Source organism: Triturus cristatus, chromosome 5_2, assembly GCF_964204655.1.
Source record: "Triturus cristatus chromosome 5_2, aTriCri1.1, whole genome shotgun sequence".
NCBI lineage: Eukaryota > Metazoa > Chordata > Amphibia > Caudata > Salamandridae > Triturus > Triturus cristatus.
Genome location: NC_140588.1, coordinates 708,395,083 through 708,416,346, shown reverse-complemented (window position 1 = coordinate 708,416,346; position 21,264 = coordinate 708,395,083). Strand labels below are relative to the sequence as shown.

Genomic DNA, 21,264 nt, shown 5'->3' with positions numbered 1-21,264 from the left:
GACAATCATATCGGAATCTTGACAGCTATATCATTATTTAAATGTTTCAGTTTACACTCCGCGTCGTAGTCAGGAAGACGGAGTGTCAGAGCTGACAGGCTGCTTTACGTACAGCAGCTGACAGGCTGCTTTACGTACAGCAGCTAACTGTGCTGCCCAGTGGCACTGCTGCCAGCGTGTCCCCGAAATAAAGTGGCAACTGTTTGGAGGAAGAAGAGGGGAAAGGGCCCAGTAATCGCACTAAATCGCATTTTGTAACTACGTGTGCGATTGTGCAACTCCTTGAAATAAAACACACACAATCGCTACATAAAGGCCCGATTCACAAAGCCATTTGTGTACCTAAGTATAGCAAGCAATGGCCGCGCGGCCGGAGAGCACGTCATGGAACTCAATGGTCGCGTGGCCGGAGAGCATGTCATGGAACTGCAATAAAAAAAGGTGCCCGGAGAGAGGCGCTTAATTACCCATGACAACAAAGGAAAGGCAGATGGCGGCTGCGCGCGTGCACATGCACTCAAGCTTGTGCCAAGCAAAAGCCTGGGTAGCACTTTGAAAATCCACTAACTAAATGTCTCGCCAGAGTAGCGCATGCGCTGCCTCTAGAGAGACCTAAAAACAAGGTAATACTTTGACTTTTTTGGACACTATAAGTATTCACTGAAAGATACCTACATAGAAAACAAACTCAAACTTATTGGGACTGATTCTGAAAACCTTTCATTTGCAATCATGCCAGGATTACTGTCATAGTACTTTATAGTATTGCTTTCTCAAATCATACTAACTTGTTAAAACAGATCTCACAATATTGCCTACATTTATTTATTAATGTAGAAAAAATAAACCTCTTCAAAGCATTCAGGAGAAATGGGTGTTAAGGTAAGACTTCGACATGACCCAGCCATGTGAATGTCAGGCTATAAGGACATTGATAAATATGGAAAGAAGCTTGATAAAAACACATTTAATTTTTAAAAGATAATTTAAGTTCACAAAAATCAACTACCAATAAATTGTTCCAGAGGATACTCAAAATAATAACTTTAAAACTTACAACTGCATTTTAAATAAACCATACTCTTCGGAATCAAGAGACAACCTAGCTTCGTTGTGGCAAACTATTTATTTATTGACATTTCTATGCAACTCATATCTGAAATGTCAACATTTTTGCGACCCGAGTTACAGAAGCAACTTGAACGTACACATTTTACAGATAGACGGGAGGGTTCAATAAGCAAACTGTGCCACACACCTTGTTATTGCAGCAGTTGGATGATATACAATTGCTCTCGACACACCCATCATTTAGCAGTGACCAGTTTTGTTGGACGAAAGGAGAAAGTGGGGAGCTCCCATGTACTGAGAGGTGAGAGTCTAGCTTGAACGCATGGCCCATAAAAGTATCTTGGCCCTAGGTGCAGTGACATTTTGACACATTTACTGATTCCACAGGGAACATGGTGACCCTCTGTTAACGGCGCCATGTGTTGCCTTCTAGCATTATTCTAGAACTGGTACAGCATGTAGGCCTGTAAGAGCCCTCTACCCCAAGTGGAGCCAGAGCGGAAAATGAGATAGACTACATTCAGCGGGCAGTGGAAGCCTCTGGGGAGGTCTCAGACAAGGTTTTGGTAAAAGCAACAGGGGAGAACCGTATCACAAAACATAGACTCGGATGTGTGAATGAGATGAACACTGGTGCACAAAAGAAAGACAAAAAGGCACTGAAGCAAATTTCTATGGAGGGAAAAATCTGAAAATAGCACCTTCCAGCAATGTTCTCAGAAGCTTACATAGCAAAAATGCTGCTGCCTCAGATTCCAGGCCTATGCATTTACAATTCTGCTTCTTATTGTAAGGAGGGGACATGCCCTTCAGTCCATCTACCAGAGGTGTGGTACGATCTTTGAAAACATCAATACACATGGATTTGGACTCCATCAAATAAGGGCATTAAAAAATAAGCAAACGAAAATGAATATCTTAATGGGCTGGGCTCGTGGGCCCAACTAAATACTCAGCTAGATGTTTAGGATATCCATAATAAATATGTATAAAATAATTTACATCTAATACATTTCAGCAGAGGTTTTTGGCCACTCTTAAAAAAACTATATATTACTATTCAATAAATCAACAAGCCCAGCCCAAATATCTTATGGAATGAAACCAAAATAAAGAAAGCTGCTTTGCTTTTCTCGAAACATTCTGAGGAACTGAAATAACACATGCTGTATAAACACAGATTCACTGCAATGTCACAACAATGGTTAAGAGACATTAAGTCAAAGAATGCTATCATTTCATCAAAGGCGATTATCCTCGTGTAATTCCCGTTTAAGTGTAATACTGCACCTCAACTGTCATGGCAGCCTATATAGCTGACTGTCTATGTCTGATCCAGCTTATCATTCACGAGAAAATTCTTAGGTCATTACGTGTATTCTTTTCAATACAAAGTACAACTGGTGTTCATGTTCAAGCTACAAGAGACAGAGCATGTATTCCTGGCAGCTGAAAACCATGAAAACGACCTCCAGAATTCGCCGTGCAAATGACATCCCAAATTAGTGAGGATTTTTCTTTCATTATTCTTGATCAAAAATGAACATTCATAGGAACCCTCAAGACCTTCAAAATCTTCCTCAAAGAAAGGCAGTGAATTCGATATGCATGTTTGTAAAAAATAAATACAATTATGATCTGAAATGCTCTTATTTCCACTATTATAACACTACACTTATTTGGTCACCTCTTGAGCTATTAATAGTAGTGAAGGCCAAGGAGTGAGTATGGCAGACAGTATTTCGAGTATAACTGAATATATTCCTTTACCAATGTTTTACTGTGAAGACTTGGTAAAGAGCAAGAGAAATAGGATGAAAACCTGCATGTCCACGTGATGCTGGCCAGGTGCAGAAAGGGAATGCAGTGACCAAGGGATAACGGAAGGCAGAGTTGGAATGCAAGAAGACAAAAAGATGAATGGTAATCCACTGCAATGAAGAGGTCATTTGTAGGCCTTGGCTGGAGACACCTTTAGGTCTTTTAAAGCACAGTGGTCGGGGAGGTAAAATATATACAGATCGTTATGGAGGAAAATACGCGAGACATTACAGGGATCAGTAAAATTGGACAACAGAAGGAAAATGAAACTTCAAAAGTCATAGTTTAAGCAAATGTAGCTTCCTTGTTTGATTTCTTTCTTCATTCGGGCTGATGCTCCTCGGGGACATCACCGGATTCTCCGGTAATGGCTTCTTGGGTACCAGATTCAGACTTGCTTTCCACAGTGGGTGTGGAACTAGCATCTCCTGAGTCTGCAGCATCTGCATCATACACAATATCTTCTGGGTTTGGAGCTTGAGGGCAGAACTCTTCGGTTGGGTAGATATGATGGAAAATTGACTCAGCCTGTGAAAAAAGTAGGTACAATTAACCACAATGTTCAAAGAGGTTGGTGTTAAGCAGTATAAAAGAGGGACGGTGTGACATTCATTACACTGAGGTTTATGTCAAGTAATACTTAAAGCATATCAGAGTGAACATCTGCACGCCCCTCGCACAGTTTAAAGCAGGATCACTGCATTCATCTTGTGAGAGCATTCTTGGTGCCTAAGCTATGACATGTTCCCCCATCTTAGACGCGTATTGAGGAGGGTAAAAGGAGGCAGATGAGTGTTTTGCACCAGATGAGACTGCCAATATTTCAAGTGAAAAATAACGTTTACTTCCAAGACACCTAGTTCTGAGGAAATATTCTATACAGAGGCCGCCAGGTGTTTACATATACACTGGCAAGACTGGGGTATTATAATTCTGTTTCACTGTGAGACAGACGATCTAGTTTTCATGGAAGCTGTAGTGGGGCAACCATAAAAGTTATTACCACTGTTAAATGTGGGGTGGGGCCATGACTCATGAAGAGAAGTCTTGAGTGGATCACACTGCCCTTCACCTCCCTTAACAATGGAACAATGGTAAAAACTAGAATAATATTCTCTGTTTATCTGCATTTATAGGTTATACTGCGCTCTTCTTTATGTGCACTAGTTATACCAGGTCCCATTAATCCCATTGCAGAAGCCCATAGTGTGAAGCATTGATGAGCTAGGATGTGATCGAGGCCCAGAAGATGCAACTCTAGTATGACAAAAACATAGGATTTAACAATTGAATTGTTATAATAAATGCCGGCTTTTGCATTTAAGACTACATTTGCATCAAATACTGTGTATTATTGGGCCAGACGTATTTCACTGGTATTGAATACATATATCAATCAATCAATCAAGAAAGCTTTATTCGATTTTCAAATTGAAATCATAAAAGCATACATTAAAAAGTACATGCATATATATACAAGTAAAATTGCTAAAAGGATTTTGTTTTTACATAATCAGAGTCAGTCAAAACAATCCCCTGTTAATAAAAAATTGTCAAATTGCATAAAGTGCATATTAGAATAATTACATAGAGTTCCGAAACTTAACAGCCAGCTTTAAAAAACTCATTACTGCGGTGATAGTACATTCATTTTCCAGCTGTAATAACCTAAACATGGCCGGTCTACAAGTGCGAATTCCCCAGGACTTTAAAAGTGGTTTCAAAAAAGCCCCCCTGGGCAACTAATAGAATTTACAAAAAAGAACACAATGAATGTTAGATTGGGCAGAGGTGTCGTCACAAGGGCATAGTGGGAGTTCATTTGACCAAGAATTGCAAACAGGGAAAGCAATCATACGAAAAAAAATTCAAAATGTGAGACGAGTCAGAAGCATTCGGGCATAACAAGTAGGCTGAATTAACAAGCAGTTTTGGAGCCCTTCGTGCATGGTTATTTTTTGGAAATTGCTAACTGTATTTTTTGTTTTTTCCAGGTTCCATCTGTTAGTTGTTAAATGATTTAAGGCCAGCTCTCTTAGGGTCTTCCTGGAAACCATTTCCATGCTAGAAGGCCTCGTAAAAAACTCAGGGTGGCCAAGGTCAGTCATCATGTTTTTTACGTAGGTGAGCCATTTGATGTTAGTTAATCCATCGAGTTCGAGACAATCAGTGATCAAGTCTCTATTTAGTTGAGTCTCAGGAGTAACACAAATCTTATGCCACAGCAGTATAGGCGCAATTTTAATAATGTCTGAAATATACAGCATACCGAGTTCAATATGTATAAGGTAAGTCGATGTTGATTTAGAAACTCCTAGTAGAGAACGCAAAAACTGATTTTCTGTTTTTTGAAGTAGTTGTGGATTTTCAATGCCCCAAAGACCAGCTCCATAGGTGGCAGTAGAAATACATTTAGCCTTATAAAGTACGATCAGCTCTTTCACTGGTCTGCCACCTAATTTAGCTGAAAACTGTTTAAGGGCGCCAATTGCTCGCGTGAAGGCCAAATTTCTGGCATTTACAGCTGTATGCCAGTTTCCCCTCCTATCAAAGTGTATTCCAAGGTAGGAGAAATGGTCTGTGGTCTCGATCCTCTTGCTGTCTAAGAAGATTGAGCAAGGCACTTTCTTTGTTCCAGGACCACAGGCCATCGTATATGTTTTTGAAATATTAATTTTTAACCCTCGTTCTTTCATATAGGTTGCAAACTTCAAGACAGCCCTCTGGAGACCTATCTTATTCCGGGACATAATAGCAGCATCATCAGCATAAAGGAGTATTGGGGTCGGAGCTCCCAGAATCTTTCGGTAATCATGCTGTGATTCTATTAAATATTGGCCAATGGAGTTTATGTATAGGGTAAAGAGGAGGGGGGCTAGAATGCACCCCTGACGTACCCCTCTCTTAATAGGAAATTTATCAGAACACTCGCCTTTATTTCCATAGCGTACCCTAGCGCCTGCGTCACTGTACAGTGTTTTTATAAATTGAAGGATGTTAGAGTCTAAACCCATTTCAGATAGTATGGACCATAGTATCTCATGGTTCACACAGTCAAATGCGGAGCTCAGGTCCACAAATGTAACAAAAAGATTTCCCTTTTTTGCCTGCGTGTATTTTGATAAGACTAAGGCCAGATTTAAACTCTGTTCTATAGTCCCTTTGCCTGAACTAAAACCATACTGCAAATGTGATAATACATTTTTTTCTTCTGCCCAAAGTTGTATTCTATTTAAAATTGCCCGTGCTGCTACCTTCATTAGTGCATCTAAGAGTGAAATTGGCTGGTAGCAGGTGGGGTCATTTCTGTCTCCTTTTTTAAAAATTGGGACGACTATGGCTTCGGACCAAGATGGTAAGAACCCATGTCGATTAAAATTATTTAAAACATTTGTTAACAGGGGAGCCCAAAGATCAGTTTCAGCTTTGTAGACATCAATCGGGACTCCGTCGGGGCCCGGGGCTTTGCCTGAAGGACTATCTTTGATTGCTTTTGTAATCTCCAAACAATTAAAAGAAATGCCTATCGGGAATGTATTCAGTGGAGTTATGGATGGTTGGATGGTTACCCCGTCAATCAATGAGTTGCCATAGTCAAGATTTTCTACTTTATCATATAAGTTTTTAAAGTGATTTACCCAAGTTTCACCGTTTATGGCCATATCCATAATATCTGTCTGATTTTTCTGTAAATAGGGGGCGTTAACCACTTTCCAGAAGGCTAAGTTATCCTTGGATTTGGAGGCTTCAATTAGGGCCGACCAAGCCTCTTTCTTTAAAGTCTGTTTCCTTGTTTTTATGGCCAAATTGTACAGTTTTCTGGCTTTACTGATCTCAGCAGGTGATTTGGTAGTTTCATGCAGTGCCCTTTTGAGAGCTTGAAGTGCTTTGGTGCAGTTTTTATCAAACCAACCGTGACCAATTTTAGAGTTAGGTTGGTGCTCTCTAGTTAATAATTTTTTAAGTTCAAATTGAATTTTTAAGAAGGAAGTCAAGAGTACTGATGACTCCTCTGTTTCTGTCAGACAGGCAAGTATATCAGGTTGGCAGAATCCCATTAGAGTATGTAGAAAAACGGCGGGATTGACCCTGTCCCATTTTATGGAGTAGCCGTTTTTTGTAGCTAAATTTATGTTAGGATGGTACTTAAACTTGTCTACTGAGGTCTCATGAGTCTTTCTAATTTTAAGATTAAAGGAGATTGGGTAGTGATCACTGTAGAGAACATTGAGTGTTTCCCAGGCGATAACTAGTCCTTCGTTGGATGGAGATATAAGAGTAAAATCAATAATCGAGTTGCATCCCCGCCCATGAAAAGTTGGTTTAAAGGGAATATTTGGGGTGCAGAGTTCGTTAATAAAACACAAGTTAAAATGAAAAAGCATATAATTAAGAGTATCGCCCAGTTTTGAGTGGACGAAATGAGTTGGGTTGTCATCCTTATGTTTACCAAGGCCGCAAATGCCATTGGAAGCATGTGGGCAAATAGTGCAATTAAAGTCGCCCAACCAGATCAACACCAACTCATCTTTTTTCTGGGTCTTGATAGTATTGGCACTCAGCATAAGATTATCGATCTGGCTTTCTAGATTGTTAATAGGAATATTGTTATAAAAATTTATGAGGGTCAGAAATTTTACCTGCCCCCAGCTAATATTTAAAATCTGATAGTACTCAGTAAATATATATCTCAATACTTTTATGCCCTGCGTTATCGAGACGTATATAGTCAGACCTCCTTTATTTCTTCCCTGTAAGCTTATTTGTGCAGGGGCGTGGAAGGTCTGATATCCTGGAATATGGAGTTCGTCTACGGCCCATGTTTCCTGGAGACAAATAATACTATAACAAGTAACTATATCTAGCCAGGGTTGGTGCGATATTTTATTTGAAAGGCCTGCAACGTTCCATGAGATGATGGTTTGAGCATCCCATATTTCCCTCATTAAAGGATCATTTTTATTTTTAGCTCTAGTTGTAATAGTTTGGGGAAGAGGGGAGCTAGGATGGGTTGGGCAATCAGAATTAAAGATGGTCCCAGCGTATAATTTATCACTAATAGTTTGTAGCTGATCAGTAGGTGCATCACAATTTGGAGTTCCCTTATTACAGATATTAGCAATATCCGTTCCAGGATAAGAAATAGTAACATGGGTGTTGAATGGCATAGTGGGGGCTCCACATAGGTAAGCTTCCAAGCTGGGTTCCATCTGTCAATCAGAGTCTTCTAAGTCTGTCAATGCCTCAAAGCGATTTGTGACTGGAACAGTCCAAGTTGGGTACTGAGGTAAATTGTGTGTGTGCTGCTGTTGGTAAGGATGAGGCCTATCTGGAAAGGGTGAAAAGGAGGAAGAAGCAGTCCAGCGGCTAGGGTTTCTAGAATGTTGTAACAATGGAACAGATCTAATGGTTCTTTGATGTTGGGACGCTGGGGCTGTTCTGGTATTTCTGAATGGCTTACAAGTGGGGATGTTAACATGGGGGGTGAGAAGAGATTGGGGGTAGAAGTAACTCAGAACACGAGTTGATATTCCTTCCACTCCTCTTTCTGAGAACCAATCCGCTATGTGAGTAACTACTTTCTGATCTTTAAAATTTATAGTTACAATATCACCCTCTATGTCTTTAGGCCTACACCCGAGCCAGGTCAGCCTTCGCACAAATAAAATCTCGCCGTTAAGGTTTGGGGGCAAAGGTCTGTTCTTACTTAACCAATGTATTACTTTATTTTTAAGTTCTACAAACCCCTCTTTCTTTCCTGGGCTTAATTTTGGTACACCCGTAAGTATAGTAACATAGGGGGCAGACTCAGGTGGTAAATCAATGTGCTCATCCATTCTTTGGGTAGACTTGGATAAAGTTGGCACCCTGATGGTACTAGTATTTTGCCCTCCTGATGTGTTTTGCGGGCCTAATTTTTTCCCGTCTCCTGAAGAGGTTAGCACATTTACAGAATTAGCTGAAATAGCCGAGGGCTGTATATTTGCTCTGATAGGCAATGAGACATCTCTTATAGGAGTCGTATCTAATGATTTCCTCTGGCCATCGGTTGTTTGAAAAATAACCAGATCTTTCAATAGAGAACTGTTCGAAGAAGATATGGCTGCTAAGGTGTCTAGTTGTTCATTTAGCCTTTTTATTCTCTCAGAGAGCGGTAGTAAAAGAGATTTCACAAGATGTTCGAGTCTCTGGATTAGTCCATCATTAGGATCAGGCACAATAGGTAATGTGATGTTTTTACATTGTAAGGGACTGGGGAGTAATCTCGGTGCTTTGGAACGGCTACCTTTCACCCCTTCACCGCCCCTCTTTCTTTTCAGGGTTGCCACAAGTCTGGAATTTTTAGGGGGATTCATTTTTCTGTTAGGCCTTGATTTTACTTTTGAAGGCATATTTGGTAGAACCCCTTCCAAAGTGGAGTGTAGGGAAGGGTTCGCGTTAGTGTTAATAATAATGAAATCCCTTGAGGAGTCTGCTGTCGGCGGCAGATCTTGAAGAAGTAGAGGAATACCCGGGTCATTAATTGAAGCGGAGGTATTGACCATATTATGTGTTGTAGGTGTAGGTGAAGGAATCGTTTGAAAGGTGCCCAAAGAGGAGCGTTTATTAGGGGGTAGACCATGAGACAGACGGCGTTCCGTATCCGCTATTTCGTTGTCTAACTTAGAGACAGCTTTAGCCAAAAAATGATCTAGTGTCCCTTTCCGTAAACCTCCCGCTAATGATGTCTTGCCTTTAGATGGTTGTACAGGCGGTGTTACAGACATGCTTTGATTGTGGGCACGACAAATAAAGGGGCACAGGTATACGAGTACTATAAGCAAAGCAATTACAGGTTGAAATGGTGTTTACCAGACAGTACGTTACAAGTCTTACTGTAGGTCTTACATGCAGGATCCAGGGGGGGTGGCCCGGCCCGGCCTCCGTCGGCCCCGGACGGCCACAGACGGTCCCGCCCTTGTCCCGGGCTTGGCCCGGCGCTGCCCGCGCGCGTCCCGCGACGCGGAGGGGGCACCGGTCTTTTGAGCGCCTCCTGGCGCGTAACCTGCGTCAGCGGCTTCCCTTGCCGCACGGGATGACGGGAGGTGTAGTCCGCAAAGCACGGTGCAGCCGCAGCTGGTGATGGCGGCAATGGCGGCAGCAGGGAACGAAGAGGGAGCAGCCCAACAAGTCACGAAGCACAAGGTGAGTGAGAGCACAAGCTCTCTGGACGTAGTCACAGAGTCTGCTATCAGGAACCCGCTCTGCCGAGGGGGCACCGGTCTTTTGAGCGCCTCCTGGCGCGTAACCTGCGTCAGCGGCTTCCCTTGCCCCACGGGATGACGGGAGGTGTAGTCCGCAATGCACGGTGCAGCCGCAGCTGGTGATGGCGGCAATGGCGGCAGCAGGGAACGAAGAGGGAGCAGCCCAACAAGTCACGAAGCACAAGGTGAGGGAGAGCACAAGCTCTCTGGACGTAGTCACAGAGTCTGCTATCAGGAACCCGCTCTGCCAAGGGGGCACCGGTCTTTTGAGCGCCTCCTGGCGCGTAACCTGCGTCAGCGGCTTCCCTTGCCGCACGGGATGACGGGAGGTGTAGTCCGCAATGCACGGTGCAGCCGCAGCTGGTGATGGCGGCAGCAGGGAACGAAGAGGGAGCAGCCCAACAAGTCACGAAGCACAAGGTAAGTGAGAGCACAAGCTCTCTGGACGTAGTCACAGAGTCTGCTATCAGGAACATATATATACATACTAATAGTGGAAGGGTAGATATGGTTGACTGATATGTTGTCAGGAATAGGGTTATTCATTTGGGAGAGTGGTACTGCTACCAGCTCAACAAACCAGCTCTGGTTAGGCCAAAGTTCTAAGGGAATCTATGCTCATTCCATGGTACTTATAGCACAAGCAGCAGACAATCCCTTAAGAAGTCAGGTTAAGTTCAATCAATACCACCAATTTTAAATTAAAGAACACAACCCGGATTTAGAGTTTTTTGAATAGGTACTCTACTACAAACATGACAGATATCCTGTCCATCTTATTACAAGAGTCATAGGATACAATGCAGTTGTAAGAATTCAAATGGAATATCCATCACATATGTGATGGAGTAACCCATCTGCCAAATTCTAAATTGGGCCTTAAGTCCAGTAAGAGTGTTGTGTCCCCGGACACAGGATACCATCACAGGACACAGAAGTTAAGTCTTAGTATTGTATTTGTGGGAACAACAAGCCACTGCTCCTCTCACGACAGGCATCAACTGACATTCATGGAATACCCAACACAAGAGTACTATGGCAATACATGAAGGTTCTAGGCAGAATCTTAAACAAGCACATCTAAGTACAACAAAGAGGGTCATCCCATTTGATTATACCGGTCAGACATCTTCCTCTGTGCAACTTCAACCCTGGATTCCAAGGCAACGTGATCGACGAGCACGACACTGTCACGACCAGTTCTTAAAAGCCAAGCCGGGTATAAAGCAGAATTGGGTACCCGACCTCTTAGTGACACAAAGGGTGCTACCTTGGTGAGAGAATGTGGCGTTGTGCAGTAAAACCACTGCACCTTCCGCATCGTATCCATTGTGTTTTGCCCACTTAATGCATTCCACAACGACCCTGTTCACCCTCTCAACCAAACCATTGGTTTGAGGGTGTCCAACCAAGCTTCTTAAATGTTTTACACCAGATTCATTCCAAAACTCACTCCTTATCAGAAACAAGATCTTCTGGAAATCCTTCCCTCATAAAAATCTCTTTAAGAACATAAATCACACTGCTTGCTGTGGGAGAAGCACAAAACCGGACTTCAGGCCACTTGCTGTGAAAGTTCATCAACACAAACGCAAAATGTAGATTGTGAGGAAGAAAATTGAACAGACCCACCAAATCAATTCACACCTTAAGCCATGGCTTTTCTGGAAAAGGACTGGGCTGTAAAGGAGGTGTGACAACTTTAAAACCCTTCTCAGCTCCACAACAGACAACACACTCCTTGACTCTTAACTCAATGTCTTTGTCTATAGAAGGCCACCAATAGTGCAGTCTCACACGCTTTTTTGTCATGGTTGCCCCTAAATGTCCATCATGTGCACAGTCAACCAACTTGGTACGTACATTAAGAGGAGGAATGCACCTACCATCCCTCATGATGATCTCATCTTCAATGGACAGTTCGTCAGCAACTTTCCAGAAAGGATGAATTTCAGAAGACACACATCTCTCTCTAGGCCAACCTTTCACAATATATTCTTTAACTCTTACTAGAATAGAATCTTCACTCAACGCCTTTTTCCATTCACTCTCACTGCAAGCCTTATTTTCTACCGCACCGACAAAAGCAATAAAACAGTCCTCCTTGTCCTCAGCCACATCAAGTACATCATCCTCACTTATGGGAAGTCTGGACAGCAAATCTGCTCTGACATTTTCCTTTCCTGGGATATGCTTAGCTACAAAATCATACTGTAGAAGTTTAGTAGTCAGCCGTGCAATACAAGGCGTGGCATATTTGAGACGTCCACCCCCCAAGAATGTATATAAGGGGCTTATTGACAGTTTGGATGACAAATTTCCTGCCTCAAATGTAAGTCCTGAACTTTTTACATGCCCAATAGCACGCCAAAAGCTCCTTTTCGATCACAGAGTAATTTAGCTCTGGATCGCGCAGTACTCTGGAAGCGTAGCTGATGGTAACTTCACTCACACCTGACGATTGAGTCAAAACTGCCCCTAAACCATAGTTACTAGCATCAACTGTAATGGTGCAGGGAACAGCCGGGTCATATGGACTAAGGGTTTTTGCATTAACCATTTCTGACTTGACCAAATCAAAAGTCTCTTGGCAGTTCACATCCCACTCAAAAGTGACATTCGTCCTTAACATATTTGAAAGGACCTTCATTTTACTGGCGTAATCAGGTATGAAACGTGAATAGAATTCACACAACCCCAGAAAGGAGCATAATTCATCCTTGTTTTTTGGACATGGACATTCAACCACTGCTTTCACCAGACCTGGCCTTGGACTGACACATTTAGCAGAAACAAGATGTCCCAAAAATTATTTTTCTCTCTTCCCATACTCACATTTTATTTTTTTTACAACAATTCCCTTCTTCTCAAAAATACCAAGCACTGTCCTCAAAACCTTATCATGTTCTTCTAAATGTTTAGAAAAGATAAGCACATCATCTTGAAAGATGACCACACCCTTTACATCCTGAAGCACTGTCTGCATAATGCGTTGGAACACGGAAGCCACAGAGGCAAGTCCAAAGGGCATCCTACAAAACTGAAATAAACCAAAAGGGGAGTTAAAAGCTGTATAGCGGCGAGACTCATCATCCAACATATCTTGATGGTACGCAGAGGCAAGATCTATCTTTGAAAACCACTCTGCGTCCCTCAGTTCTTCCAACAGATCATCAATTTTTGGAAGAGGATGTGAGTCAACCCAAATTTCTTTGTTAAGACTTCTCAGGTCGATGCACAAACGTATATCGCCATTCCGTTTGCGTGCGACAACCAAAGGACTTAACCACAAACTGAATTCTACAGGTTCAATGACCCCACAATTCTGCAATTTATCCAATTCCATCTTTAGATCACCCCTAAGGCTAAATGGCACAGACCTGACCTTGTGCTTCACTGGTATAGCATCTTTTTAAACTTTTCTCTTGTGCTTGAATCCCACTATCTTTCCAAGAGAGTCTGAAAACACTTTGGGAAACTCATGTTCTAAACAGAGAGAATCAGGATTGTCTTTGATAACCAGGACCTGTTCGCTTGCAGAAAAGCCCTTGATGGTACCAGCCAAGGATGTTTAATCCACGAACCGCCACATAAATCTTTCACTGTATCTTTCGCCCACTGAATTCTAACACATCCTCAATGAACCCCTCCAAATCAATTCTACATCCCTCGTAAGAGACGGGTGCTCTATCAGGAGGAAAAAGAGACCAGTCCCCCAAGATTTCTTGAACAAATCATATGAATTCATTGTTATACGGGCACCAGAGTCTACCAGCAACTTCAAACAAACTCAACCCACTAACACATCAACATAGGGGTCTACACAATCAGACAGATCACCAGAGACTACCTCTTCATCCGTGACCGCCACAATCATGTCTTGAAATTTTTGGACCATATCATTTTCACACAACGGTTCATCCTGTATAACAGAATTAACTTTGTCAGTTTCACTTTTGCAAGATGTCCTACTCTCTACACTTGTGGCACTTGGCATTCTTACCCGGACAAACTCTGTCGTCTTTACCATGTGGAGCATACGCACATCTATAGCAAATGTTCGTTCTTTTGAACAACACTTTCTCATTTGGCTTGTCTTTGCGCACAGTATTGCTAGTGGCATTGGCTGAGGCAACCGCATTAACAGATTCCTTTAGGGTGTAGTTCACATTAAGCTCTTTCACAGATAACTGTGCTAGTTCAACACTCTTTGTCACCTTTATGACTTCTTCCAAACTAGGGTTGCTCATAGTAAGCAATTTCTGTTGAATCTGCTTGTCCCATCAATGTGCAATGAATAGGTCTCTGACAAGCTGGTCACGATATTCCCCAAAATGACATTCAGCACACAATTTAAGCAAAGCACTTAAATAGGTATCAACATTCTCGTTTGTAGCTGTGTGCCCTTGAAAAATGTGTGCCTTAACACAACTGTACTGGGTTGCCCATCAAATTTGATTACTAACTTTTTAACCGCTTCGTGATATTCATCAATGACTTCACCTTCCCCCAACACAATATCTGGGAGAGGTTTAAAGACTTCTCTTTCCTCAAAACATAAAGAGTGAAGGAGAAGACACTTCTTCCTTTCTGCCCTGAAACGTGAAGCCCCAATAGCACCCAAATACGTTTCAAATGCGTCAAACCACTGCCTCCATTGAATGTGAAAAACACACAAGATGATGGACGGAATGTTGCACATTGTCAAAACATTCACCCCCAGTCACAGATCTGGGTTTAATCCATCGTTATTTTGCTCACCACGCCACCCCAGTTCAGACATGGCCATATTCAAATCAGTCTTGACCCTGTGCCTCATGGGAACAGTCCAGCCCGAACTGCCAAGCCATGTCTTCCCTGGACCGGAATCAAGCATCCTAGGACCGGTTTCGGGGTTTCACCCCTCTTCAGCCAGGATAGCTTGACTCCAGTGGCATAGTGAGCACGGGACCCACGTCTGGGCATACCCTTCCCACATAGGGCAAACAGCAAAACACACAAGATGATGGACGGAATGTTGCACACTGGCAAAACATTCACCCCCAGTCACAGAGCTGGGTTTAATCCATCGTTATTTTACTCACCACGCCAACCCAGTTCAGACATGGCCATATGCAAATCAGTCTTGACCCTGTGCCTCATCTGTGACTGGGGGTGAATGTTTTGCCAATATGCAACATTCCGTCCATCATCTTGTGTGTTTTGCTGGCAACGTAACAAGCAACCATTGGGACAGGCAGATAGAAGCTGCCAGCATTAAAAGGACAAAAAAAGCCTCAAGATATTATTTATTGTTAATACCTTTTTAATATGGTCGTTCAGTTGTACTTAATGCTTTCTTGGTCATATATAAGGTAACAAAAATACTTCTGACACTTCTTTATTATAACTTTTTAGCATGCTGCAGACTTCTGTACAGCACAGCTTAAAGACATAGGTAAAGTCAATATCTCTGGCTAAACACTTATAAGGTCCCAAAGGCGAGACCTATTGGCTATGACGATGCTTGTTATATATATTAGCACCCTGCCCTGTAACTACTCTAGCTTACAAGGCACATTTTAAGAGTGAGTTACAAATATATCAAAATAGTGCTGAATATTCATCAGATGGCGGCACAGTTATGTATAGATCTGTTCAGGGACAAAAACAAGGGGGAGGGGGTAAAAAAAAGATACAGCTTTCCACAGGAAATATTGCTCACCACAAGAGAAAAACCGTTGTATGGAGTGACACCAAATGTAGCATAGCACAAACAAGTACTCAGAGGAGTGACTGCTTGATTTGGTGTACTCCCATATAGCATTAGTTGAGAAATAAGCGTTACAAACAGGTGTCAGGCAAGTTTGGAAATATCTTAAGGATTTAAACGGTGCATTTTGATTTGCCTCTGATAGCGCCATTTGACGAATTTGCTAAACAATTGCCAGACATCTGGCTCACTGCTGGCATTTTCAAATTCGCACAGATGCATCCATGTGCCACAGATGAAAAGTGGAGATGGTTAAAATAGTGTTCATTTAACAATAACTGTGATGCCATTCGATGACGCTTGCATGAGATTTGGCAAATCCTTAGCATGTATTGCTTTCTGTTGGTATGTCAAGTTTCATGCAGCTCCTCCAAAGTGATGGGAACACCAAAAGTGTCTTTGATTGCTAGTAACTTTGTTTCTGTTGAATGAATCTGCATGAAATTTGGCAAGCTGACACCAAATGAACCCCAGCTTACAAATCTCAGGTTTAATGCATCTCTGTCACAGAGGTGCAAAGGGATAAGGGGCAGCAGTAAAAATAAATGTAGATATACTAATACCTTTAGTGCAGCATCAGGATATAATTGGCAGACAGCCTCTTTAGCTTACACTTGATATACTGGATGTTATGCAAATATATCAAAGGGGGGCAGAGTAAAAATGGGAGGGTTCAATAAACTTACTAACTTTGGAGCAAATTAATGAATCTATGTGGAATTAGGTAGGCTGTTCGGAAAGGTAAGCCAACTGCAGGCATCTCAGAATTAAATGAGCTCTGACATGGGTGGGAAAGATGGGGATGGATGAGGTCAGAAATCTTTGACTTGATAATAACTATTATGGCATTCTATAAATGTGAATAAACACTGGCAGAGTCTTAGCATATTTAGCTGAGGCTTGATAAGTTGAGTTTTAGGCAGATCTATTGGGGGCAGTATAAAGTGTTCATTTTTACAAATCCTTGGAGACCCATTTGGAAAGAAAAGGATGGCTTAACATTTTCAGCTGAGAATAACAGTTGCATTTTACAGGAGGTTCAGGGCCTTCAAGTGCTTCTGTACCACAGGATGGGGAAAAAGTACTAACTTGCAAATGAGAGACTGTGAGACAAGGAAAGGCAAGCAAGCAAACATACCACAGTAACTTAAAAATGGGAGACTGTGAAACCAGAAAAATCAAGCAAGCTAGAAAGGTTTTGCCACATCCTCCAGAAGCGAAATGGGGAAATCTTACTTACATGTAACTATCTGCTTTTAGTTTCAAGTGCTGTAGATTACCATGCTCTGCTGATTCACATTCTCTACCCACTACTGCAGACTGGTGTTGGGTGTGACGTTTGCAAGTTGTTTTTTTCAAAGAAGTTTTGAGTCATAAGATACCTTATGACTCCTCCTTTAGATCCCAATGTGCCAGGGCAAAGACACCACCTCAGATTTTGTTTCCTGCCGGGAGGAGAGTAATGGCAGTGTAGTGTAGTGAAATAAGGAAGAATGTATGTACTGTGAAGGGACAGAAAGTGGACAATACATTGGATCACTACTTTTTCTTGTTCCACCAATGTGCAAATGATACACAATTGTACTTTTAAGTTTCCTCTGTTTCAGACATTCAATGCCTCAAAAGTTACCTGCACATAATCCACACCTGGATGTTCAGGGCCTACTGAAGCCCAACACAACCAAAACAAAATTCCTGTTATTTGACAAGAACAACAAACAAGAAAGAGAACAAAATTGGCTCAATGATATCCATTGAACCCCCAACTTTCACCGAAATTCAGGCTATTTGGATTCACCCTGGACACCAACTTCACCATCAAGGAACACACTGCCAAAAAACAAAACAAAGAAAGACACCCTGTATTAGCTCTCTCTTCTACAGAAAGTGAAACTATTTCTTCCTGAAAGCAACTTCAGAACTGCTGTAGAAACCATTGTACTTTCATACTTGGATGGTACTAATGCTCTGCTTTATGACCCACAGACTAAAAAGTGGCAAATATAAAGGGCATCCTTAACACTGAAGCAAGTCTCATCCAAGACCTGAAGAAATATGATCACATCCCTGCTGTTCTGGTGGTACTACATTGGTTCCCCTTGCCAGCCAGCTACATCTTTAAAACCAGATGCATCATTTACAAAGCCATTACTACTACCACCGCTGCTTATCCTGCAGGTAAGTATACAAAACAGTGATGGATGAAAAGCTTAAATTATTCTCAGCCACTGGGCCTCATCCCAATCCATTCTTACTTTGCACACTATGCCACCTCAGTTTGGACCCAGCTATGTGCAAATCAGTCTTGACACTGCTCCAATAGGAACAGTCCAGGCCGAACTGCCAAGCCAGGTGCTCCCTGAACTGAAAGCTTGATTCCAGTGACACGGTAACCAAAAGACTGCAATACGGAAGTCAAACCTTCAGTAGAGTTGTGTAATAGTTTGACAGATTTTTAAAGAAAATATAAAAAAAAAGTCATTTAGGTTATGGTAGGAACAACCAGGAACATTCAGAGTGGATAAACCTTTAAATACGGTTCTCCAAATTTAAAATAATTAGCCTCCAACAAAAAGAAAACCATGCGAGATTGTAAATAGGTGCCCCCCCTCTTAGATCCTTGTCCACCGAGAGATCTGAACAAAATGATCAATGTTTTGTTTAATAATTCCCTGAAGTCAGCTACTGACTTCACTCTTTGGAAACAGGCAAGAAATAAACCTCTGCTTAAAAAGCCATCCGCTAACGTGATATTTTAGCTAATTTTCATCCCATCTCTTTGTTGCCTGCATTTTCTAAGATGCTGGGAAAATTTGTTAATAGACAAGTCTCGGAAAAGTTGAAGCAATCAGCACTTTTACATATGTCACAGTCAGGTGTTGAATCACAATACAGTACGAAATCAACTTTATTGGAAGTCTCTGAAGATATAAAGATCACGTTAGATGGAAGTAAAAATGTCACCCTCATTCATGGCTGACTCGACCAATTTGTTGCCAGCAGAATAAGGGTCATAAATACTTACCTCATTTTCCACACAACATATGGGATCAGAGGCAGTACAGAAAATGTGTAAGCAATTCATGTGCTTCTCCCCGGAAACAAAATAAACACAGCTCTTTTTTGTGGTAGCAAAACAACTTCAGCCCAATCAAAATGTGCTGCTGGCTCCTACCCACACATGGGCGGAGCCAAAACCCCTCTCTAGTGATGCTCACAATTGTCTATCTGCACTGTGAAGTCAGACCATAACAAGCTCACAACCCTATTCTAACCTAGCAGTGGTGGACGAAATGTAGAATTGTTGGTTTGGAGGTGAGCGGTTATGTTATGATGTATACTAATGACTGCGGAAGTTGTAATATTAAGAAAACCAATATAATATGTTGAAAAAAAAAAAAACTATTCTAACCTCCTCAAAATACACTAATTTCAGCTTTTGATTCCAGTTTCCCTTTTTAGCAAGTATCCTAATTCTCCTCTAACATGAACTTGGCTGTTTTAAACAATATACACACACTTCGCTGACAACCGTTACCTTTTTTATTGGCTAACAAACTCATACATCCCCAAAAATGAGCATGAGACTTTTCAGAATAAAAGGGATTGTGCGTTTTAGTTGATTTTTGCAGCACACAGTTTTAGTTGATTAAAATGATTAATCAGCTATTTCACTGTATATCCACCGACACTTCAAACAAATGTAATCCCAGGCTATTCATCATCTAGGATGCCTCATATGGTCTAGATTTTAAAACCTCTAATGGCAACATTTTGAAAGACAAAGAAAGGTGTTAAATTGCCCCAAGAAAATAGCACTTAATGCAACAAAACACTAATCAGCAGCAGTTGCTCACAGCAGCTAAGTTAGTTTTTCCTGTGCTCTTGTGGTAGGAAATTGGTGTCAAATTAATACCTATGCAATGAGTAATGAGTAATCGTGTAATTTTTGGTGATTTCATAAGAAGATAGCTACACAATTTTATTTTAAAATACTCTTTTTACTCCAGCATAATTTACATTTTACACAGACCTACTTCCTATGCAGTGCTTTTCAAAACAGATTTTTTAAAGAAATTTTCTAAATAGATATTTTATTTAAAATAAGCAGTTTTGTGCCTAAACGAGTGGACAGATTTTTCAAAACAGGTGATTCTTCCATGAACCTTTCATTTCCTTTTTCTTTTAATTCCTCTTGAGTATCCTTGCCTGAAAGTGAGTTGTTTGTATAATTGTTTTTATTTCAAGTATTCTGTATGGAAATCTACATTAAGCCACTTACAAACTGTATTGTGTCTACAAAGAAATATACCTGTGTATGTCTTCATAATCTACTGTATTCAAAGGTAATCAGACGGAACTAGATCTAAAAATATACTGGGTGAGTGGTCATACTAAGGGAACTGTGACCATGCAGTAAATCCTTTGCTGTATGGTTGAGTCGCAGAACAATAACACAATCATAATTTACATGTCACGAAGAGTTGCACAGCCTTATGCGCGTATGCAAACAACATTAAACACGTAATCAGTAATTGTAAGAAAGTTAATCCAATTTATTCAAATGTTTCACTCTTTTTTATCCATCACGTCAAAGGTATAAAGTTTCTTGATTTCATACATCTTCATGCTCTCGAATTGCCCATGCAGGCCTATTCACAGGCAAATACAGAATCTTTGTTCTTCCAAAACATTACATCGTACCCAATGCATTTCAGTCCTCGACCTTCGTCAGGGGTATCTGTGATATTTTAAAAACATTCAACTAACAGTTCACATACATTTAAAATGTACAATGCATTCTTCACTGCCCACCCTTTTCTAAGGCGATATAATTAAATCATCGTGCCCTTCTACACCGTGATATACACAATCCCATGCTTTGTTCTCCCCTCTGAACCCTTCCCAATCCTCATAAGATATGGATTAACATATACATTGGATTAACTTTCTTACAATTACTGATTACATGTTTAATTAATGTTGTTTACATACGCGCATAAGGCTGTGCAACTCTTTGTGACACGTAAATGGCGTATCAAAACTGATTCTTTGAGTTCATCAGTTGAACCATTCCCCAAATTTCACTGGATTACTCTCGCACAGTTACAATTCGCTAAAAAAAACAATCATCACATCAGAATGACAAAAACCCTATTTCTTAAAATCACTATTTGTTTATAAGTGTGCTTGAGGTAACAGAACTTTCCAATGTGAATAAGGGGTGCAATTAGACTTGAACTTCGGGGAGGTGAAGTCAGGGCAGCTAACAGGTCAACCAATGGAGGCGGGGCTAACACTTCAAGCAATAAGGCAGGGCTAACACTTCAAGCAATAAGGCAGAGCTATCCTTGGAGCCACTACAAGAAAAGACAA

General features: G+C 41.3%; 1 protein-coding gene across 1 annotated transcript in view; it reads right to left on the bottom strand.

Annotated features, from left to right (window-relative positions):
* Positions 1–1,111: 1,111 nt before the first annotated feature.
* CHM (CHM Rab escort protein) overlaps positions 1,112–21,264 on the bottom strand; it is a 757,130-nt gene continuing 736,977 nt past the window's right edge. Inside the window, exon 15 of the mRNA XM_085607803.1 lies at positions 1,112–3,420. Coding sequence (XP_085463929.1) covers positions 3,214–3,420 — 207 coding nt within the window. The 3' untranslated portion in view covers positions 1,112–3,213. The remainder of the gene's footprint in view (positions 3,421–21,264) is intronic.